This window comes from Pteropus medius, unplaced genomic scaffold, assembly GCF_902729225.1.
Source record: "Pteropus medius unplaced genomic scaffold, Ma_sr-lr_union100, whole genome shotgun sequence".
NCBI classification, from domain to species: domain Eukaryota; kingdom Metazoa; phylum Chordata; class Mammalia; order Chiroptera; family Pteropodidae; genus Pteropus; species Pteropus medius.
This window is the reverse complement of record NW_024352839.1, coordinates 733,739-754,307: the sequence shown is the minus strand read 5'-3', so window position 1 is coordinate 754,307 and position 20,569 is coordinate 733,739. Positions and strand designations below refer to the sequence as shown.

The 20,569-nt window shown below is 54.2% G+C and overlaps 6 protein-coding genes across 16 annotated transcripts in view; 3 read left to right on the top strand and 3 right to left on the bottom strand.

Moving 5' to 3' along the window:
- The window catches only part of KMT2B (lysine methyltransferase 2B), a 22,099-nt gene extending 17,207 nt beyond the window's left edge, over positions 1-4,892 (top strand). Inside the window, 10 exon segments of the mRNA XM_039850213.1 lie at positions 3-43; positions 142-231; positions 307-416; positions 2,791-2,928; positions 3,013-3,087; positions 3,189-3,366; positions 3,661-3,768; positions 3,888-3,971; positions 4,088-4,217; positions 4,310-4,892. Coding sequence (XP_039706147.1) covers positions 3-43; positions 142-231; positions 307-416; positions 2,791-2,928; positions 3,013-3,087; positions 3,189-3,366; positions 3,661-3,768; positions 3,888-3,971; positions 4,088-4,217; positions 4,310-4,585 — 1,230 coding nt within the window. The 3' untranslated portion in view covers positions 4,586-4,892.
- On the bottom strand, positions 4,815-7,804 carry IGFLR1 (IGF like family receptor 1). The gene is made up of 5 exons (XM_039850123.1): positions 7,643-7,804; positions 7,044-7,247; positions 6,393-6,565; positions 5,817-6,129; positions 4,815-5,694 (listed from the first exon to the last, which is right to left on the bottom strand). The coding sequence occupies exons 2-5, from the start codon at positions 7,195-7,197 to the stop codon at positions 5,348-5,350; spliced, it is 987 nt and encodes a 328-aa protein (XP_039706057.1). The 5' UTR covers positions 7,198-7,247; positions 7,643-7,804; the 3' UTR covers positions 4,815-5,347.
- A 137-nt stretch (positions 7,805-7,941) lies between these two features.
- U2AF1L4 (U2 small nuclear RNA auxiliary factor 1 like 4) lies at positions 7,942-10,265 on the bottom strand. Of its 6 annotated transcripts, none has more exons than XM_039850130.1 (9): positions 10,125-10,265; positions 9,892-9,979; positions 9,701-9,751; positions 9,427-9,493; positions 9,295-9,344; positions 9,122-9,220; positions 8,810-8,943; positions 8,600-8,695; positions 7,942-8,172 (listed from the first exon to the last, which is right to left on the bottom strand). In XM_039850130.1, exons 1-9 carry the CDS (start codon positions 10,166-10,168, stop codon positions 8,088-8,090), a joined length of 714 nt encoding a protein of 237 aa, XP_039706064.1. In that variant the 5' UTR covers positions 10,169-10,265; the 3' UTR covers positions 7,942-8,087. The 6 variants fall into 6 exon arrangements, with proteins under 6 accessions (XP_039706064.1, XP_039706065.1, XP_039706063.1 ...); XM_039850131.1 differs by having other exon boundaries at positions 9,325-9,344; positions 10,175-10,245; XM_039850129.1 differs by having other exon boundaries at positions 10,175-10,242.
- Positions 9,636-11,651, top strand: PSENEN (presenilin enhancer, gamma-secretase subunit). 2 transcript variants are annotated; one of them, XM_039850137.1, is made up of 4 exons: positions 9,636-9,783; positions 10,661-10,762; positions 11,088-11,191; positions 11,370-11,651. In XM_039850137.1, exons 2-4 carry the CDS (start codon positions 10,692-10,694, stop codon positions 11,507-11,509), a joined length of 315 nt encoding a protein of 104 aa, XP_039706071.1. In that variant the 5' UTR covers positions 9,636-9,783; positions 10,661-10,691; the 3' UTR covers positions 11,510-11,651. The 2 variants fall into 2 exon arrangements, with proteins under 2 accessions (XP_039706071.1, XP_039706070.1); XM_039850136.1 differs by having other exon boundaries at positions 9,676-9,783; positions 10,661-10,752.
- On the top strand, positions 10,759-17,621 carry LIN37 (lin-37 DREAM MuvB core complex component). 5 transcript variants are annotated; one of them, XM_039850126.1, is made up of 9 exons: positions 10,759-11,051; positions 15,444-15,519; positions 15,702-15,752; positions 16,083-16,112; positions 16,194-16,279; positions 16,365-16,543; positions 17,120-17,260; positions 17,349-17,422; positions 17,507-17,621. In XM_039850126.1, the coding sequence occupies exons 2-9, from the start codon at positions 15,452-15,454 to the stop codon at positions 17,586-17,588; spliced, it is 711 nt and encodes a 236-aa protein (XP_039706060.1). In that variant the 5' UTR covers positions 10,759-11,051; positions 15,444-15,451; the 3' UTR covers positions 17,589-17,621. The 5 variants fall into 5 exon arrangements, with proteins under 5 accessions (XP_039706060.1, XP_039706062.1, XP_039706061.1 ...); XM_039850124.1 differs by lacking the exon at positions 10,759-11,051 and adding an exon at positions 12,712-12,930; XM_039850125.1 differs by lacking the exon at positions 10,759-11,051 and adding an exon at positions 12,716-12,930 and having other exon boundaries at positions 16,365-16,531.
- Positions 17,622-17,676: 55 nt separating this feature from the next.
- Positions 17,677-20,528, bottom strand: HSPB6 (heat shock protein family B (small) member 6). The gene is made up of 3 exons (XM_039850135.1): positions 19,970-20,528; positions 18,881-19,003; positions 17,677-18,761 (listed from the first exon to the last, which is right to left on the bottom strand). Exons 1-3 carry the CDS (start codon positions 20,165-20,167, stop codon positions 18,588-18,590), a joined length of 495 nt encoding a protein of 164 aa, XP_039706069.1. The 5' UTR covers positions 20,168-20,528; the 3' UTR covers positions 17,677-18,587.
- Between the last annotated feature and the right edge of the window lie 41 nt (positions 20,529-20,569).

The following is a 20,569-nucleotide window of genomic DNA, read 5'->3' as shown; positions in this document are numbered from 1 at the left end:
CCTTGGAAGATCCCCCCCAGGGTCCAGGGCTTAGTGGCAGTGGGTGAGTGACTATGCCGAGGCTGTGGAGGTGGGCCAGCGATTTGGGCAGGAGAAGGCAGCTGAGGCTTCTTGTGGTGTCCCCCCGACCCCCACCACCAGATTTAGCCGAGTGAGGATGAAAACGCCCACAGTGCGTGGAGTTCTCGACCTGGATGATCCTAAGGAGCCCACTGGGGAGGAAAGCCCGAGGTGAGTGGCCAGTCCCCTTCTTGGAGGCTCTGGGATCTCTGTCCTTTCCCCCTTCTGACAGGTCTCTCCTCACAGGCTCCTCCAGGACCGGTCCCCTCTGCTGCCACTTCCAGAAGGTGGTCCTCCCCAGGCTCCCGATGGTACCCCCGACCTGCTGCTTGAGTCCCAGTGGCACCACTACTCAGGTAAGGACCATCCTTTCCCTCTCATTGTCTCCTTCCCTGTGTTTGCTCAGCTGAGTGACTGATAAATATAGTGGTGAACTGGTCCACTTCAAAAACTACAGGCCTGAGGCTGGGTGTTAGAGTTATAGAGACACCCTCAGGGAGCTTATGGCCTGTGGCAGAAATAGAAAGTGTCAGCTCAATATGAAAGGGCCTCTCAAAGCGCCTTGTCCAAGCATGCTCAGGAGCCTCAGGGAGGGCATCAGAGCCTAGTCTGCCAGGGTTGGAAGGTTAAGTACCTAATAAAGCCGAAGATGCAGTTCTGGGAACAACTAGTTAGGATGGAGCCCACCTAGGACCCAGAGGAGAGACAAGAACAGTAGGAAGGAGGTAGGAGGAGAGGTGTCCCAGAGGCTCAGGGAAGGGAGTAGTCAGCAGTCCCAGCTGCCACAAAGGGCTGTAGGCATATGGGGTCTAGGGTTGATGTACCATGTGGACAGGTGGCGCAGGGTGGAGAGAACGTTGGGTCAGAGTCCAGAATCAAAGACAGTGTCTGATGAGGAAACCAAAACAATACCCAGGCACTTTGCCAAAGAGCTCGGCTGAGTCTGGGAAGAGGAGTTGGGCCAACAGCTTAGAGGGGTCTGGTGTGAGGGCTGAGACAGCAAAGCCAAGGATGAGGGCAAAGGAGGTTCATAGATGGAAGAGGTGGTGAGAGGAGGCGTGGCAGGTTGAGATGAAAGGTGAGGTTAGGTGTACCTGCAGAGACATCAGTACACAGAATAGGGACACTTAACAGTAGTTTGGCTGGCAGACTCAGTGAAGCTGGAAGGGTAGTGCTCTATAGGTCAGGGATGGAGAGAGGAAGGACTACAGCCAAGTAAGCAGGTAATCAAGCAACCTGAGGCTTAGAATTTCTAGTGGCCCCAATCTTACGCTGATAATGTGAATTTTCTCATGTAGAGTACAGGTGCTGAGCATGGAAGTGGAGTGAGAGAGACTGAGACTGCTTAACTGAAAGACTGCTTATAGGGTCAGAGAGGGCATGGGGACATGACAGTGACCATGACAGGTCCCTGCCTACTCTTAGGGGCATATCACATTTGGTAGCCACGTACATTAGCAAGTGTACTTCAGCTTAGAATGAGCACTGTGAGAAAGAGGGCAATGAGAGAGTGCCTGATATGTTAAGGGAACAAAATGAAGGCGAAGATGGAGGGGGCTAAGAAGAGGTGGAAGAAGTTATCAGAGGTGGACCCAGGAGCACTGAGACCTATTGATGCAGTGGGTCACACAGCAAGCGTCAGGTTTAGTCATGCTTAGGGCTGGGAAGGCACGTGGGCAGGTTGGCCCGGAGAAGTGATGTGGGGAGAAAGGGTGGCCACGTGAGGCCTGCCTCTCCTAAAGTGTGCTCAACTCAAACTTACCCCAAGCACAGTAGGCAGTTCTCAGTTCACGTCCTGCATTTGGTGCTCTAAAAGGAAGTCTTCTTTGAAGGACTTCCTTTCTTGGCTTCTAGAACCCACCCCGCTCTTCATCTCTGGTTATGCCTCCTGTTTGCCTCAACTTGTCAACTTTGGCATGTCTCAGGTGCTGTAATGTAACTTCATAGCCCTAAATCCCCTAATTCTTATAGCCCCCAAATTGTTAGCAACACTGCTTTATCCTGGTGCCTGTTGGTCATCTCCACCAGCAAGTTGCCAGGGGAGTTTTTCTAAGAGGACTTTCAGACTTCGCTTGTCCTAAACTGAGCTCTCGACCTTTACCCCAAATTCGTTTTTCCCCCGCCCTCAGGGTCTCTGTCAGTGGCAGTGTTATAATTCCAGTTCAGGTCCCACATTTCAGAGTTGTCCTTGACACCCCCTCTATATCCCTCATCCACATCTCCTACATTAGCGAGTCCCGTCTGCTCTCTTTAAATCTTTAACCCCGAGACGTGCTCATAATGTACACGTATTTGATTGTGAGTATGGGCCTATGCAATAATATATTTGTAATATTTACAGAAAATATGCTGTGTGTAAATATATACGTGCAGAATATAATTCTCTAGTATTTTTAATTTTGTGTGAGATAGAAAAATGAGGGGTAGATAGGCATTTATAGCAGACTGGGTTTGAGTGAGCCATAGTGTGTCCTGCAGAGCCAAAACATTCTAAGCCTCCGTAGAACTGCTCATCTAGCCAAGAAGTCCTGCAGAAAAGGGACTGCAGACCCTTCAGAAAAAACGAGTGTCTGATCTATAAGAGTTCACTGAGCAGTTAGAGCAGGGGGAGGCCTTCAGACCCAGTGTCTTTGCTTGTGCCCAGGGAAGGAGGGAGGGTGGTGGGGAGCCAGGGGATTTGACTCTAGGAGGGGTGATCTTCACCTACTCTGACCTGCTCCTTGGGACCAGGTGAGGCTTCAAGCTCTGAGGAAGAGCCTCCATCCCCAGAGGATAAAGAGAACCAGGCCCCCAAACGGGCTGGCCCACATCTGCGCTTCGAGATCAGCAGTGAGGATGGGTTCAGCGTGGAGGCAGAGAGCTTGGAAGGTGAGTCAGGAGTGGTGGTGACAGGGAGGGAAGGTGTCCCAAGAATACCATCCTGACTCTGCTCTGGCTCTGCCCTCTCCTCAGGGGCATGGAGAACTCTGATTGAGAAGGTGCAAGAGGCACGAGGGCATGCCCGGCTCAGACATCTCTCCTTCAGTGGTAAGTGGAGTGTCCACAGGGGCCCTGGGAGCTGAAATGACTCCCCCGGGGCAAGATGGACCTCCGACATGACTTGTGTGTCCTCCCCTTTGACTCCCCAGGAATGAGTGGGGCAAGGCTCCTGGGCATCCACCATGATGCAGTCATCTTCCTGGCAGAGCAGCTGCCCGGGGCCCAGCGCTGCCAGCACTACAAGTTCCGCTACCACCAGCAGGGAGAGGGCCAGGAGGAGCCACCCCTGAATCCCCATGGGGCAGCCCGCGCCGAGGTCTATCTCCGGTGAGAGGTCTGGGGTGTGATGCTCGAGTCAGGGGAACCCTTTGAGAATTCTTGAGGGCGGGAATTAAGTCTGTACAGATTGAAAACTGGGGCCTGGGGAGAAGACACTAGGCCACACCAGGAATTATTTTTTTATATCAGAAGAATGAACCCCATTCATTCCCCTTTCACCACGTCTTCAATAGCAGTGGTATTCTTCCTGCTCTGCCAACAGGAAGCCTGGCCGAAAATAGGTGGGTAACATCTCAAAAGAATGGCTACGAACCTCCCTCCTTTCTTCCCTCCCACCTATAGGAAGTGCACCTTTGACATGTTCAACTTCCTGGCCTCCCAGCACCGAGTACTCCCTGAGGGAGCCACCTGTGATGAAGAAGAAGATGAGGTGCAGCTCAGGTCAACCAGGTATGGAGGGCAGGCCAGGGTACTGGGGTGGTCTGGAAGGATTCTAAAGAGAGAGACCAGGGGCAGAGGAGGTCATTCCTGGCTATCAGCCTGTGTGACACTGTTGTCCCCCGCTCCAGACGTGCCACCAGCCTGGAGCTGCCCATGGCCATGCGCTTCCGCCACCTCAAGAAGACATCCAAAGAGGCTGTGGGTGTCTACAGGTTAGTGGGGTTGGGGGGAGGATGCCCCTTGGGTGGATGACAGGTACCCTGGTGTGGTGCTGCCTTGGTTCTGTCCCCCTACCCCCTGAGCTCCCCTTGCCCATCCTACCCTGCAGATCTGCCATCCATGGGCGGGGCCTGTTCTGTAAGCGCAACATCGATGCCGGCGAGATGGTCATTGAGTACTCTGGTATTGTCATTCGCTCTGTGCTGACTGACAAGCGAGAGAAGTTCTACGATGGGAAGGTGGGCTCTGCCAGGTCATGGGAACGAGGTGGGCGAAGCAGGGCCGGCCCATGGGAACACAGCACCTGACTGCCCCCACCTTATCCCTGTAGGGCATTGGGTGCTACATGTTCCGCATGGATGACTTTGACGTGGTGGATGCCACAATGCATGGCAATGCTGCCCGCTTCATCAACCACTCGTGTGAGCCCAACTGCTTCTCTCGAGTCATCCACGTGGAGGGCCAGAAGCACATCGTCATCTTCGCCTTGCGCCGCATCCTGCGTGGTGAGGAGCTCACCTATGACTACAAGTTCCCCATTGAGGATGCCAGCAACAAGCTGCCCTGCAACTGTGGCGCCAAGCGCTGCCGTCGGTTCCTTAACTGAAGTTGTGGCTGCCCACCATACCCCCCCCCCTGCTGCCATCTTGCCCCTGGTCTGGGGGCTCCCTAGTCCTTCCCAGAGCATCTCACCCCCACCATCATGTTCAGGGTGGATGTGGGCATGCAGGTGGCAAGGGCCCTGCCTCCACCCCTCCAGCCCACCCAGCAATCGCCCCCTTACTGCCCTGGGGTCCCAGGATGTAGATATTGTACAAAGGTTTCTAAATCCCTTCTTTTCTATGCACTTTTTTATTTAAGAGGGTGGGATCCTAAGTGGGAACCCCCCACAATAAAGTCTGTCAATGTTTGGAGAGGTGATTTTCCAGTTTGTATGGTGCTGGGGCCAGGTAGGAGCTTCTGTTCACTGTGCCCCACACCCATCCTGAGTGAAGAAAGCCCATCAGCCTCAACAGGTAGGTAAGAGGCCATCATTCAGAATTAGAAGTAAATTGTGAAGTCTTTTAAGGCTTCAGAGCAATAAATGTTCTACATAGTCTAAGTTAGACCCCCCGCTGGGTGGGTCCTTGTGGATCAGCTCTCACAGGGATGGCAGGAGTATTTCTCAAGAGGAAACCCTGGTTGCCCAGAGGCATAGCCTGAGGTCAGCTCTCCAAGATCTAGTCTTACGTGTTTGATGGAATGGGCCATTTTCCAGAAGGGGGGATGAAGGTGTCTGTTGGGTCTTGGCCCAGTATTTCCAGAGAGCCCCTTAAAGAGGCCGAGACACAACAGGCACCTATTTCAAGGAAAACTTAATTATTGAGTACTAGACCAGGCAGGCCCCAGATGGGCCAAGCTTGGACAGCACCTGCAGTGCATCTGCCCGCCCTAGCTGGGCTAAGTGTATGCCAAGCTGGCCCAGAGAGGCAGAGGGTTCCCTTGCTACCACCATCTCGATCAGGGCTCGCAGAGGTGAGCGACTGGGTCGCAGTGAGTAGGCATAGGTGGACCAGGCAGCAGGCAGTCCATATCTTGCAGCCAGGTGTCGAGTGGTACCACAGGCCACCATCCCACCTGGCCCAGGCTCAGGGTCCAGCAGCACAATCAGTTCCTCCAACACCTCCAGCTCATCCAGGAGTCGAGACAGGGGCTGTGATGCCAGATTTGGTAGCTCTGGGGTGGGGAGAGAGAGAGGGCTGAGGAGAAAGGGTGGGTTTCCAGGCCACCTTCCCCTCCTCAGTGTGTCCGGGACTAACCCCTGCCCAAGAGTGGAAGCAGAGGGACCCTTGAGTCACCTGCCTCTGATGCATCCAGGGATCCTGGAGAGTTCAAGAAAAGGGTGTGGGTGTTAGAATCAGCGCAAGTCAAGCCAGGATAAAGGTGGACAGCTTTCCAACGGCTGTGGTTGCAGAGCCTTTGCAGGGAGAGCAGGATCACTGCTGAGGTCACAAGCAGAACCAGCACCAGGGGCATGGCATAAGGCAGCAAACCCTGCCGCAGGACGGTGTGCAATGGACTGGAAATTGCTAGTGAGCTGGGCTCCTGGGAGGTTGGGATGCTCCGTGTTTCAGGCTTCAAAAGGCAGGGCTCCTTGGGAGGGACCCGTTTCTGGAAATAGGGAGTTGGAATTAAGCGGAAGGCAAGCCCCACTCCTGCCTCTTCAGCCTAAACCTTCGATCCCTATGGCTTTCCATGGGGCCACATCCCCGCCTGATCCAGTCCCTGCTCCCCACCCCCACTGGTCACCTCGTTTCTATGTCCCCACCCTAGCCCTCTTCCGTGGAGCTACACTACCTCCTTTGATCCAGACCCCGCCCCAACTCCAGTCCCAACTGCACCCCTTGGCCAGGCCTTCGGAACCCTACTAGCACCTGTAGGCAGCGCTGTCCGGTTCCCGCAGAAGTGGGGGCCCTGGCTCCACCGCCACAGGGGCTACATAGCTCCTCACTGTTAGGGTTGCACTGCCCAGGAGGACACTCTTTGAAGGGGTGCGTTACGTGATCGCCAAAGTCATTGAGCCCGCAGTTTTCCGAAAACTCGAAGTCTAGTGGGAGACAGGGTCTCAGCTGATCTCCAAGCCTCGCCTCTCTCGCGACACCCTTTTCCCTGTCCTATCCCAGCAGGCCACGCCCCTCGCTCTCTACTCACCCACCTATCAGCGTACGCGCCCACCCTACCATTCTTCCCCTCCTCAACCTAGCCCAGTGGGTCTTGAAAGCGTCTCTCCACAGGCCCCGCCCCCTTCTTGCCCCTCCCGCTTCCACAGATTTATCCGCACAGCTCACCCTTTCCTCACTGCCCAGATGCCGCCTAACAGTCCACAACCCTTCGCCGCGGCCCTCATCTAACCCACACTATCTCCTTCTTCACAGGTTTAGCCCCATCCCTGCCTTATCTGCTTAAGGCTCACCACCCGTACCCCGAAGTGAGCCCCCCAAACTTCGGTCCTTTCCCCGCTCCCTGTAACCCCCTAGCTCTTCCAGAATGTAGGTATATGCGTAGGCCCAGTCCCAGCTCCTCACCCGGGCAAGAGGGCGGTCCGAAGCGCTGCAGGCAGCTACCGCAGCACTGGTTGTCAGGGTTCCAGTACTCGAGGCGGCCACAGTACTGGGAGGCTTCCCGCGGCTCCACCTGGGCCAGGAGCAGCGCCGCAGAGAGGAGGCACTGGAGCCCCATCTGGGAGGGGGCCCGTGACCGCAGGACTTCCGACCACAGTGCTTTTGCCACTTCCCAAGAAGCCAGGGCAGAAGAAGAAAGCAGTGGATGTGGGGGTATAATATCGCCAAACCGCTAGGAAGCCGGGAATCTACCCCCAGCCGCCAGCCCAGCTCCTGGCCCATTCATTATCGGAGGCCACAAGACTTCAAGATGGCTAAAGCCAGACTGCATGGATTCATATCTCGCCCCCGCCATGTTCCATCCATAAAACAGGATGGTAATCCACCTGTCTTAGAGCGTTATTGTGGAGAATTAAAACCATTACTAGAAGTAAAGCTCTTAGGAGAGCACCTGGCATAAAGTTTAAGTATTAGGTCCTACTGACTCCCATCTCAGGGAGGTAGGGATGGAGGACACACCCCTTGCCCACTGGAGACACCCACTCAATTCCAAGTGACCTTACCTTAGCTCTTAATCCCAGTCTTTTCCAGGCTGAGTATCCTCCAACTTGCCACAACCAGGTGTCGTCCCCTTGAGAAGCCTCAGATGGATGTGCTGAAGTTTCCAGCACAAAGGCACCCCCACCCCACCAGTCCTACTTGGGGGTTCCTCAAGCACTGAGCTGTGAGTCTGCTGATTTTCCATCTACTGTTTGAAGATCCTCCCTGTGGTTTTGATCAGAGTCCAGCCTACTTCCTTTATGTCAGTGGATGTGGGGGTGGAAGGAAACTCCAGCCCACAGCTAGGCTCAAGCTACAAATCCTCAATACAGAAATTTTATTAGGGGAGGGGCAGTAAGATCCAGAGGCTGGGGAAGATGGCCCTGGGGAATTAAGGGAGCTTTGAAGAGGAGTCCTGGCCAGGAACATCTGTGCCTGTCAAGAGTGGAGGGCAAGACGGCCAAGATCTCAGAAGCGGCCATGCCGGTGGTCTGGGGAACGTCGTCGGTTTCTTTCTTGGGGACGGTGGTGGGTCTGGGACCTTGGGGGTGACCTGCGGACAGGAGTGGGGAGAGGAGGGTTAGAGACATGGGGCAGGACAGGTGAAGTAATTAAGAGTTCCTGGGGGGTGATTTCAGGATAGGTGACCTCAGGACTGTAGATTTAAGCTTGGTCTTGGGTCTGGGGTTCAGGCTGGTTTAGGGGTTGAGACTTAGGTGTTGGTCTTACGATGGGGTTCAGTGCCAGTCTGAGGATACCAAAGGCTTGAGACATTGTTATTGGGGCATAGGATCAGGTTCATCTCAGGGTATAGGGGCCTTAGGGTATGAGTAAAGCTCTTAGGAGAGCACCTGGCATAAAGTTTAAGTATTAGGTCCTACTGACTCCCATCTCAGGGAGGCAGGGATGGAGGACGCACCCCTTGCCTACTGGAGACACCCACTCAATTCCAGACTTAGGGCAGTCTGGTCCTGAGGTACCTGTGCTTGGGTCCCTGCCCATAGAGCTGCCGCCGGAGATTCCGGGAGATGGGTCGCAGGTGCATGAAGTTGCAGAAGCCACCACGGGTACATTCCCTGGGTTAAAGATGGATGGATGGAGGGGGCTGTTATCACTGACAGGCCCCCTTCTCAGCACATACACAGGAGTCTGGGACTCCAGGAACCCATCGTACCCGTGATATGCCATACCCCATTTCATACTGCCGACAGCATGACTCCCGGAAGTCGGTGACAGGAGACAGCTCGGCATGCACGGCCTGCCCGTTGAACCAGCGATTATTGAGTTCAGCCACTGCACGCTCTGCATCCTGTTCACGCCGAAACTGAAGAAAAAGTAGGTCAGGCTTAGTAATCAAATTCAGAAATCTTCAGCGGATTAGTTAGCAACTCTGGGGCTGGACTGGATTTAGTGATGGACCTCAAGCTAATGAAGCTTCAATGGTGGCCATTAGGTTTTAAAATGCCTCCACCTCTGGGCTCTGATGGGGGGAAAGCAATCACCTTGACATAGACATTGCCCACGAGGTGATCCCCCAAGTTGTCGCATACATTCATCTCTTCAATCTCCCCGTACTTCTCCTGCAGTTCCGTGAACACTTCCTGCGGAAGACCAAGAGGAAATCTGCTGAGCTCTTGGCTCACAGAAAACTCAACCCGCCCCTGCCAACCCTCACCTCAAAGAAGTTATCATAGTGTTCTTGCACCTCCACGTCGCTCACGTGACCTGAAGGAGGGGGCAAGGTAGAATCAGGGAGTGGCCCGCTAAGGGCGGTCCGCCCTGTCCCCAAGATGCGTCCCTCACTCACAGTGCGATCCGTCTGCGGTTTGGGCAGTGTTCTGTGGATTCCGGTACAGGTTGAGCAGCACTACAGTCTGAATAGAATTGAAAGGAGCGGGGCCTAAGCGCAGAGGGCGGGGCTACGTGCAAAGGGGCGGAGTACAAAGGTTGGGGGTGGGACCTTGCGCCAAAGAAGCCTAAGCATCTTGAGTGCATCAGCGATGCTTGCTCCTGAGAAAACCAGAAGAGAGGCGGGAGGACCGAGAAGTGAGGGACAGCCCAGGGGTGTAGTCTGTACCTACGGGGCCGTGGCCAAGTTCCTGGGAGAAGGGCCTGAAGTTTGGGGATGGAACCTGCAGAAGTCCGACAAGAAAAAAGCCGGACGGTAGGGTGGACCTTAGAAATCCGGAAAAGGCGGAACCTTGTGATGATGGACAACAGAAGGGGAATGGCTGGGAGAAGTTAACCCCCCAGGCTCCATGCTGGATCTCACCTGGCTGAAAGTCGGTTTGTTGTGAAGCCGGGAGCACCGGTCCCCATGCCGGCAGGCCCCGATCTTAAAGTAAAAAGAGCAGTTAACCCTGAAAGAGGTGCAAAGATAGAGGTGAACCGAAGGCCGGGGAAGCCGGACACCCCTGAAACACCATACCACACTGCCCAGCCACCAGGGAACCAAGTGCTCCGTCCCCAGCCCCGCGAGGGTCCACACCCTGCGCCGGTTCTCACTTGTCCTTCTCAGTCCCGAATATCGAAGCTAAATATTCAGCCATTTTTACCCGAACCCTCCAACTCTGTCTGCTCTTAAATCACTTCCGTTGCTTAAGAGCATTGGGAAGTGTAGTTCTTCACTGCCTTCAGACGCTTATCGCGGGCTTAGAAACTACCTAGTGCGCTTGCGTGTTGGAGGACTGCGCCCTCAGAATCACCAGCAGGAGCTCCCTGAAAGCGCATGCGTGCAGCGCTGCCTATCAAAAAAGACTACAAATTCCAGAGATGCTTGCGGCATCTCGCGTAAACGTCCGTACTTGAAAGTAGCAAAGGCGTCCAAGCCCAAGGAAGTAGACTCCACTGGTGAGCTGGGGGTCGTTTCGCGCACCCCAATAAACAAAGAACATCTCAACCCATTCAGCTTGGTGGGAGGTGGGTGGCGGTGTCATTCTTTTAGCAAACCCACCCTTCAATTTATCTGTTTCGTTGTAAAAGGGGCATGGTTTTTCGCGATCCTAGCATCTCAGTGTTAAGGATTGGGTCTTGCCCCGCAGACCTTCGGGACAACCCGGCCGCAGCGCAGCTATGAACTTGGAGCGAGTGTCCAACGAGGAAAAGTTGAACCTGTGCCGGAAGTACTACCTAGGTAAGGGCCAGCCTCCTAGGGTCTCAGGAGAAGAGAGGGGAGAGGACTAGAGCGCCCGAGGGAAGAAGGTCTAGGGGCCTGGATTTTTGGATCTAAGGGATAAAGCGGCTGAGGTCGCGGACTCCTGGGTCTGAGGGAAGGTCCTGAGGAAGGAGGAGACTGGGCCTCAACTTCTTGGTCCCAAGAGAGGAGGAGAGGACTACTGCGTCCTAAGAAAGAGATGGTTGAGGAATCAGATTCCTGGATCCCAGAGAGGAGCCGGGATTCCTGAGTCCCGAACAGCAGAGATTATGTCTCAGGTGTGTTTGTTTGTTTGTTGGGTTCCCCCTCTTTAGGTGGTTTGCTTTCCTGCCTTTTCTCTGGTTGGTCAATATCTTCTGGTTCTTCCGAGAGGCCTTCCTTGTCCCGGCATATACAGAGCAGAGCCAAATCAAAGGCTGTGAGTCCAGGGCACAGTTGAAAGAAGACCATGTGATGGGGGTGGGGGCACTTTGGTGGGAGGGAAGAATGGAAATTTCAGAATTCTGGGGTTCTGTGAAAGAGAAGAGAGAGCTGGTCCGGGGGTGACCAGAGAGCAGGTGGAAGCCAACCTTTCCCACTCCTGTTCCCTCAAACAGATGTGTGGCGCTCGGCTGTGGGCTTCCTCTTCTGGGTGATTGTACTCACCACCTGGATCACCATCTTCCAGATCTACCGGCCCCGTTGGGGTGCCCTTGGGGACTACCTCTCCTTCACCATACCCCTGGGTACCCCCTGACAACTTCTGCACAGGGCTGGGACCTGCTCATTCTCCCAGGATGGGCTCCTCTACTCTGAGCCCGCTCTCAAGCCCCTAAGACTTGTTCCTATCTCCTATGTTCTCTGAGGACATCCTCCAAATAAATGATCCTAATTCTCTATGTCGACTTCCTGGGATCTTTTGGACATTGAAACATAAAGTGATTATTAATATTCACAAGCATTTATTGAATGCTTACTTTGTGCCAGGCTTAGTACTTCACACATTATATGCATTTTTTCACTGAATACTACTCAGAACCCTCTGAAATAGGAACTTTCTTGCTCTGAAACTCTACTTTACAGATGCAGAATTAAGAAAGGAATAATGCTAGAATAAAGGAATAATAATACTAGAGGCTACTGTCCTGTACTGGTAATATGTAAATTTGAAAACATTACTTTCCCAGTTGGCCTTAGTATGCTCATCTAAAGTGTCACAATGCTACCTCTTAGAATTTATCTGGATCAAGGCATATGTGGTAAAGTGAAATTCCGCATTTTCTGAAGATGTCTGCTTTATTAGAGAAGGCTTCCTTGACCATCCTATTTAAAATTTCAATCCCTATCTTGGTACTACGTCCCTTTCACGCTATATTCTTTTCCCTACTACATTTAATTAAAAATGTTTTTATTGTTTATCTGCCATCCTCTAAAATATATACTCTATTAGGGCAAAGAATTTTGTCTGTTTTATTCACTGCATGTCCCTAGTGACTACAGGAGTGACTAGCACACTAATAGATATTTGCTAAGTGAATAAGGTTGTGCCTGTAAAGAGATTAACAGGTAGCTGGCACTTAGCAAATGCTCAGTAAAAAGCAACGCAGCCTAACTCCAGACTTGTCTTCCTATTGGGGACAGGAGGGACTCCTACGGTTATATAAATCCTGTTATACCTAAATTGGTGTTTCTCAAAGCTTCTATCATTACAAGTTCCAAAAGCCTCTCGATGCCCTTATCCTATGTCTCCCACCGTTCCTCGCGCGCAGAGTCTCGGGAATTAGAACTACACCTCCCAGAAAGCGCCCGGGATGTCGTTGGTTTGTTTCCGGAAACGGGTCCCCAGAAAGGTGGGGCTTAGAGCTGAGAGCCGACAGCGGCAGCTGTCAATTGGTCGGGGTACGAGATCGACGGTTGTATTGACTAATGGGAACAAGCGACTGCAGAAGGGTGTCGCCCACAGAAGGGGAACTGGAGGTGGTGGCGGCGGCGGCGGCAGCAGGGGTCTTGGCCGGACGCTAATCAGGGCGGAGCGGTGTCCGCACACGAAGCTTATCTTTGACCGCTCCGCTTCTGCCTCCGGCCTTGACTTGTGACCCTAGGTTCCTTTGGGATTCTCTGATCCAGCTAGCCAGACGCAAACCATGTTCCCGGTGAAAGTGAAAGTGGAGAAATCAGGTGAGGATCCCGAAGCCGGGGGCCTGCAGGGAAGCACGGGTATTTGAGTCCCGACAAACAGGATTATTGCGATAAGGCAGACTACGCGACTTACCCTTGCAGCCCTTCTGACTATTGCTATGTCAGGCTATGTCAGACATCGAGCAATTCTTGCCACCTCCTGCATATCCTCCCGGTCTGTGCTGAAGATAGCTTTGAGACTGAATGATGGTGACTTAGTCAATGTGGCGCGGTAAGACACGGGGGTCTCGAGCCGCGACTCTGAGAGGACTCTTTTCTTGGCTCTGCCTCAATTTCTCTATTTCCAGCAGTGGTTATGAGTCAGGCATTGTGCTGAGTGCATGATGTGCAGGGAAGCTTTTAATCCTGGCAGTCAGTGTATCCCAATAATCCTAGGAGGTAGGAAATATGATAGATAGGGAAACAAGCTGAGAGAGAGGAACCCAGGACTGACTGTGGGAGAGACACAGAAACCAGACAAAAAAAAAAAGTAGTAAAATGGTGTAGGATATTAGATGGTATACGTGGTAATAAAACAAAAAAGGAGAAGGTAGGGAGATCAGGAGTGAGGCAGGGTGAGGGAGAGAGCCATGAAGATATGTGAAGAAACAACATATCAGGCAAAGGAAATAGCTTTGAAAAGGCCCAGACGTGGAAGCCTTGTCTGGCCTATTCAAGGACCAGCAGAGAGGCCAGTGTGGCTGGAACAGAGTGAGTGAGATAGAGAGTGTGAGGAGATAGGGGCAAAGAGGGGAGGGGAGAGAGAGATCTTATGAGTCCAGGTTAGGACTTTGGCTTTTGCTTTGAGAGAAATGGGGAGCTCAGGGAGGGGAGGAATGAGTTAATGAAGATGCTCCTGAAATGCCAAAAATCGAGGATGGAAAAGTGAAGGGGGACTGACTACAAATGATGGTGGGGTGGTGGTCGAGAAAAGGCTAGGTTGGGTCATGGAGGCCTGTGAACACCAGGCTGAAGATCTTGGACTTTAGCCTGGGACACTGCAGCATCACGGAGGGTTCTAAGGGGCGGATTCGTGTCAGGTGTGGTTTTAGGAACATTTTCCTGGCCACCCTGTGGAGGGTTGTTCAGAAGGGAAGACTGAGGCTGGGAGCCCAGGGGAAGGAAGGAAAAGGACCAGAGTGGTAGGGGTAGGGTTGGGATGTGGGAGGGAAACTTAGGAGGCCAAGTGGACAAATCATGGGGTTGATGGGCTGGGGTGGTAGAGGGAGAGAAGTGTCTATGTTGAGGCCCAGGGAGGGACTAGGGGCCAGTGAGGCTATCCCTAAGATGGGGACTCAGGAAAGAGGGTAAGTTTAGAGAGACACTGAGGCCAGTGTGGGATACAGTAGGTGGAAAGAGCCTATGCGATGTCCAGGGAGAGGTGTCCAGGAGTTAATGGGATCTCAAGATATGAGGTTCAGGAGAAAAGCAGAGGCTAGGGAAATAGATATGAACATGAACCATACCTCGGCTCCTGCCCTAGGCTTTTTGCTAGAATCTCAACTGCCCCCAACCTCCCACCCCGACCCTGTTTCTCCTCTGAGTGATGTCAGGAATCTCTGTGTCTCCTGGTCACCTCAGAAAGTCCAAGGGCTGGCCAAATCATGTCCCCAAGTATTCTTCTAGGCTCTGAGCACTGGGCTAGAGCATCTACCAGTTGGAAGAGGAGAGCGAACACCTTATAGGGTGAGAGGAGAATATTTATAACATCATTACCTCCTTAAGTTCTGTGATGAAAGGAAATGAACACACGGGCTGACAGGGCCAGGCGGGGCCTGTGGCATGCAGGAAGGTGGTGGAGGGGGAGCCAAAATGGGCATTTTGAGTGAAATCTCCCAATTATTAAATGTCGTCAGGTCATTCAGATTTAATTCATATTTAAAATAACACCACTTGCCTTGGCTAAACAAAGCACATCAGGGGGCTAGATTCTGTACCCAGTTTGAGCCCCTGCCTTATAACTTCAGCTCTGGAGCCAGATGGCCTGGGCGCAAATCCTCATCCCTGCAGTTTTCTAGCTGTGTAACTTTGGGCAAGTAGCTAACATCTCTGTGTCTGAGTTTCATCATCTGTAAAATGGGGATAACAATCATACCTACCTGCCAGGGTTGTTGTGAGAATTCAATGGGTTAATATATGTGATGTGGTTGGAATGATGCTTGGCACATAATAAGTACTTTGTATACGTTACTTATTATTGCATTCTGCTAAGAGATTCATATACAACATAGGTTTTTTAAACCTCAGAACAGTCCTAGCAGACAGTTTATCATTTGGAGGCCCATTTTCAAAATGAAGAAACAGACTCAGTGAGGTAAGGTGACTTGCCTTAGGTCACACATGAGCATGTAGGACAGCTCTGGAACCGAGAGCTCTTGCTCATCACTTCAGTAGTATCTGCCCATGCACCCTCTTAGCACGCCTGGGTCTATGCATGCCCTTCCCCAGTCCAGTTGGCTGCCTACCTGCCTAGGGTCTGGGAACTGACTTCTACTTGGTACCCTCTTCCCCAGAGTTGGAGATGGCCAAGGCCCGGAATCAACTGGATGCTGTTCTGCAGTGTCTGCTGGAGAAGAGTCACATGGACAGGTTGGGACCTGGGCTAGCATAGGGTTATAGGGTTTTGGGAACCCTGGCAGGTTGGACCCTCTGGTCTTGGGTGGATCTGGGTGGGAACTCAGAACCTGGCTTAGGGAGGAAGGGGCCCCATGGAGTGCCTTCCCACTCTGGGCCCTTGGAACCCTGAGCCCACAGTTCTCTTCTGCTACCAGGGAGCGTCTGGATGAGGAAGCTGGGAAGACCCCCTCAGACACCCACAACAAGTAAGTTTTGTTGATGGGATCTGTATCTGAGGGTTTGTGGTGGATGACTTCTTCCCTCATCCAAGCCCTGACCACTCTGCCCCATGCTTCCTCCACCACAGCCCTAACCACTATGTGTATGAAATCCTTGGGGCAACAGAAGCTTAGGTCCCCTCATAGTGGGTACCTAGAACCGCAGGGGCATGGGTGGGACACAAGGCCTAAGAGATTGGTGGGGTCCATGTGAGAGCATCTCGGGCTTGATCCTAGTATCCCTAGGTGCCATTTGGGGAGTTTTGAGCAGGCACTTGTTCAAGAGTCAGCCTGCTGACACCTTGTCTTTCTCCACAGGGATTGCTCCATCGCGGCCACTGGCAAACGGTAAGGTGGCAAGGGCCCCAGCCAGGTAACGAGAGGTCCCTAGACTCCTCCCTAGTCCTGAGGTTCTCCCAACCCACACAGGCCATCTGCCCGCTTCCCCCACCAGCGGAGGAAGAAGAGGAGGGAGATGGATGATGGGCTGGCCGAGGGAGGGCCACAGCGATCCAGTGAGTAGGTGGTAGCCCTAGAGGGTGGTCAACGATAGAGGGTTATGTGAGCATGTTCACATACCTCCCACTCCCACCACCCTAGATGCATATGTGATCAAGCTGTTTGACCGGAGTGTGGACTTGGCTCAGTTCAGCGAGAACACACCACTGTATCCAATCTGCCGTGCATGGATGCGCAACAGCCCCTCAATGCGTGAGCGTGAACGCTCGCCCAGCTCACCACTGCCCCCACTGCCTGAGGATGAGGAGGTGGGATGGGTGGTAGGCCTCTGCCCAACAGCCAGGGAGGGCAGTGGGTAGCTGGTCACAAGGTACCCCACCTCCCAAGCTAGTGTGATAGACAGGTTTCTGTGTCCCTTAAATGACTTCTGGATCCAGTGAGGCACATAGATATGAACCCTTAGGCTGGGGGTATGGATAGAGCTCTCTAGAACAGATAGACATGGCTACCTGGTTTGGGAGAATGGGGTCAGGGTTCCCCTGGACAGATATATGTGACCTCTAAAATTGGGGTCTCCAAGAGCTAGGGGGCCGGGCAGGGGTTCTTAGTGTAAACAGGTACAGCCACCTGGTCTAGGGGAGCAGATGGAGGCCCCCTGGGCTGGGCAGGGGTGGATGGGGGTCTCTGGGTTGGACAGAAGACAAAGATCCCTGGGCAGGTAGACCTGACCCACAAACTGGTAAGGTCCCCATTTATCAGACATGACTCCGAAGTACAGGTCCTTGGTGAGACTCTCATGTCTTTTGTCCCTGGGAAAGGCAGGAGGGGTGAAATGTGTACCTCTGGCCCTCTTCTCTAACACTCTTGGGTCTGGTGTGGGGATCTTGTGTCCCCAGGGTTCAGAGGTCACCAATAGCAAGAGTCGTGACGTGTACAAGTTGCCTCCGCCCACAGCCCCTGGGCCACCTGGAGATGCCTGCAGATCCCGAATCCCATCCCCACTGCAGCCTGAGACCCAGGGTACCCCTGATGATGAGGTGGGTCTGCAAGGCTGGCCTGGGGCTATGGGACATACGTTGTGGTATTTGGGCATGGCCACCCAGCCTGGCCTGTCTGTCCACACAGCCCTCTGAGCCTGAGCCCTCACCCTCCACACTCATCTACCGCAATATGCAACGCTGGAAACGCATCCGCCAGAGGTGAGCATCCCCAACCTGCTTGCCCCACTATGGTCTCTGCCCCAACTGCTGAGTTCTCCCTCTGCTTCGCCACCCCCACTGCAGGTGGAAGGAGGCATCTCATCGGAACCAGCTTCGTTACTCAGAAAGCATGAAGATTTTACGGGAGATGTATGAGCGACAATGATATTCCACCCCAATAAACATTCACCTCCTCACACTGGCTTCTGACTGTTCTAGCCCATCCTTCCCCACCCAGACATAAAGCAGATGGCACAGCTCTAGCACATTTATTAGGGGAGTGGATCTAGGTAGGAGTGAGGGATGGGGCAGCAGGAAATTCAAGGAAGGAGAAAGATTGTGGGGAATAGAAGAAGTGGCTGCTTGGCTGGGTCTTGGAGAATAGAGGGAGGGGTCTGGAAGGTGGATTACATGTGGTTAGAGACTTGAGGGTCATGACAAAATGACAGGGGTCCTGGGTAGAGCTGGGGATGGGAACTAGGATATTGTAGAGTCTGGGGAGATGGGCGGGGTATCTACATTTTGAGGTTGAGGGTCCTGGTTGGCCTAGAATAGTTGTCCAAGGGTGGGGGTCAGAAAAGGGATTTAAAAGTCTGAAGGTGGCTGGCTGAAGTTTCAAATCCAAAGATGGGTTCTGGGGATGGGGTGGCAGGGAGTGGAGTGTCTGATTGGAATGAGACCATCCTAGGCCTGGGTGGTCTGAGATGGGAGGTCTGTGCAGTGTCTGGGACATTTGGGGGTTGGGTGGGGGCAGGTATACTTGACTGGCCAAGGGTGGGGACAGGGCTGTCTACACCATAATCTGGTATTAAGTGAGGAGGGGAATGAAATGGGGTGTGGAGATGTTTTCATAGAGGAGTCAGAAGGAAACAGTTTTGAATGGGCTTATGTGCCAAGAAAGTGGGGTGGATGGAAATGGGAGGCTATAGGTGGAAGGGTTGTGCTTGTAGGGTCTGGAAGCTAGAGAGGTTGGGGTGGGGGGTTAAAAGCAGGAGAGGGTGTGAGTAGGAGTATCAGTGGAAAGGCCTAGGTTGGAAGGGTCTGGGCGGGATCCAGATTGGGTGAGCGGGTGGTCTTGAGCTCAGGATATCTGGCTGGGCGGAGTCAGGTCGGCTTTAAAAGGGGGGCCTGAGGCGGCTCCAGGGGTTCTGGCGTACCCAGACCCCTACTTGGTAGCAGCAGCCGGCGGCGGGGGCAGCGGAGCCTGGGCTGGCGCGGGTGCGGCCTGGATGGACAGGACGCCCTCGGGTGACAGTGCGGACGTCACAGCGGCAGGGTCCACACCAGGCGGCAGGCGGTAGCGGCGGTGGAACTCGCGGGCTACATATCCGTGCTCATCCTGGAAGGGGAGAGGTTTGAGCGGCCCCGCCCTTCCCTCTCGCTGCCTTCCCCACCCCACTTCAGCCGGCAGATACCGCCCGGGATTCTGACTCTGTCCCCGCCTGCAGGCAGGCTCACCGGGCGCTCCTCGTGGCGTGCGTGCACCTCCACGTGTTCGCCAACCACCTTGACGGCGATTTCCTCTGGCGAGAAGTGCTTCACGTCCAGCAGCACCGAGAAATGCCCGGGGTCGGTCGGCACCTGCGCACAGCCCGAGTGTCATCAGTGCGTCCAGGCTCTTGGGACACAGCAAGGCCCCACCCCCATCGGTTCTAGTTCCGCCGCCGACCCTGGCCTCCGAAACTGGAGGGTCCCTTTCCTACTTGTAGCCACCAAGGACCTCTTCATCCCGAAAAACTGAGCTCATCTGTCCCCCAGTAATCACTGAGATTCCCCTCTCACCCAGAGTAATGAAGTCCCCTTCCCCTGCCAGATCAGGGATCCGTCGTCCTCACAGGGTGAGGCCCGCCCCCTCCACTAGTGTCAACGACCCCATAGTCAATATGTCCTGGACCCTGTCTCCCCAGCCCCTTTTCCCTCGGAGCCCCTGGAGCCCTTAGTGCTACCCCCCACCTCCAGAAACCTCCAAGAGGCCTCTTCGTCCGTCTCCAGAGACCTCGTTCTAACCTCCCACTCGAGTCACGGGACCGCTTGCGCCCTCAGCAGTTACTAGTACTCCTCCCCCACTTTTCAGAGTGGCCAGGCCCCCCCTTTCTCAAGTCACAGGACCTTCCTCCGCTCTGCCTCTCCAGGATACACTCACCCCATATAGTCTCCAAACCCTCTTTCCCAAGAATAACAAAACATCTCCTCCCCGCAGCAGTCACTGGGAGCCCCGCACGCCCTTCAGAATGACTGGACTCCCCTCCCCCCTCCCCCCAGATTCCCTGGGTCACCTCCTTCAGTCACCAAGACTCCCCTCAGAGTAACCGCCCCCGCCCTATCAGTACTCTGAGAGCTGAGACCCTCCTCGGATCCACGGGGACCTCGGACCCACTTCAGTCATCTGACCTCTGAGATTCCGTACTCAGGGAACTCTGGAAGCCCGTCTGAGTGGTCGGACTCCACCCCGCTCAAAGTCAAGGGACATTCCCTCTTCCCCTCAGAGTGACCGGGCCCACGAGCCTTGGAAGTGGTTGGGTTACCGCCCCTCCCCAGGCCTGGCACCTGGGCGGTAGGCAGCGCCACGCTGGGTGCACGAAGGTAGTAGGGCGCCAGCGCGGCGGGACAGAGCGCAGAGAGCTCGGCCTCCAGCAGCCCCTCGCCGAAGCGCTGGTCGAAGAGGCGCCCTGGCGCAGAAACCCCGGGCAAGGGGGCCGAGGCGCGGCGCAGCCAAGACGGCTGCACGGGCACGGGGATCTCCATTCTATTCCTCCTTCTCCTCCTTCTCCTCCTTCTCCTCCTCCGCCGCCGCCCTAGGAGCCGCAGTACCCCTCAGTGCGCCGCCGCTGCTTTATAGTACGCCATGTGTCCGCCCCTCGGCGGGCCGCCCGGGGACACTGGGACCGCGGCCAGACCCGGCCACTAATAGAGCCTTATTTAGAAAGCCCGACAATGACTTGGCCATTTAGTAAGCGCCTGCTGGATGCCAGAGAGGTATCAAGATCCCCCAATTTCCCGAAGGAGAAACTAAGGCTGAGGAGGCGGAGCTTTGCCGGAGTAGGGAGTACAGCGCGGCGTTTTAGACCCAGGGCCTGAGAAGCCCTCCGCAGAGTTCTTAGTCCCTTTACTCCACCCCCGCCTCGCAGGCAGCTCTAGAGATGACGT

Coding starts and splice junctions, on each gene's coding strand:
- IGFLR1 (XM_039850123.1), bottom strand. CDS start 7,197: ATGGGGCTCCAGTGCCTCCTCTCTGCGGCGCTGCTCCTGGCCCAGGTG. Junction 6,566..7,043: donor CGGACCGCCCTCTTGCCCGG/GTGAGGAGCTGG, acceptor GTCTCCCACTAG/ACTTCGAGTTTTCGGAAAAC. Junction 6,130..6,392: donor CCGGACAGCGCTGCCTACAG/GTGCTAGTAGGG, acceptor CCCTATTTCCAG/AAACGGGTCCCTCCCAAGGA.
- PSENEN (XM_039850136.1), top strand. CDS start 9,745: ATGGAACCTGCAGAAGTCCGACAAGAAAAAAGCCGGACG. Junction 9,784..10,660: donor GACAAGAAAAAAGCCGGACG/GTAGGGTGGACC, acceptor CTTGCCCCGCAG/ACCTTCGGGACAACCCGGCC. Junction 11,192..11,369: donor GCAGAGCCAAATCAAAGGCT/GTGAGTCCAGGG, acceptor TCCCTCAAACAG/ATGTGTGGCGCTCGGCTGTG.
- U2AF1L4 (XM_039850129.1), bottom strand. CDS start 10,227: ATGCTCTTAAGCAACGGAAGTGATTTAAGAGCAGACAGAGTTGGAGGG. Junction 9,494..9,700: donor AGGAACTTGGCCACGGCCCC/GTAGGTACAGAC, acceptor AATTCTATTCAG/ACTGTAGTGCTGCTCAACCT. Junction 8,173..8,599: donor GGGCAGGGACCCAAGCACAG/GTACCTCAGGAC, acceptor TCCTGTCCGCAG/GTCACCCCCAAGGTCCCAGA.
- LIN37 (XM_039850124.1), top strand. CDS start 12,897: ATGTTCCCGGTGAAAGTGAAAGTGGAGAAATCAG. Junction 12,931..15,443: donor AGTGAAAGTGGAGAAATCAG/GTGAGGATCCCG, acceptor CCTCTTCCCCAG/AGTTGGAGATGGCCAAGGCC. Junction 17,261..17,348: donor AGGGTACCCCTGATGATGAG/GTGGGTCTGCAA, acceptor CTGTCCACACAG/CCCTCTGAGCCTGAGCCCTC.
- HSPB6 (XM_039850135.1), bottom strand. CDS start 20,167: ATGGAGATCCCCGTGCCCGTGCAGCCGTCTTGGCTGCGCCGCGCCTCG. Junction 19,004..19,969: donor TGGCGCTGCCTACCGCCCAG/GTGCCAGGCCTG, acceptor GGCTGTGCGCAG/GTGCCGACCGACCCCGGGCA. Junction 18,762..18,880: donor CACGCCACGAGGAGCGCCCG/GTGAGCCTGCCT, acceptor CTCCCCTTCCAG/GATGAGCACGGATATGTAGC.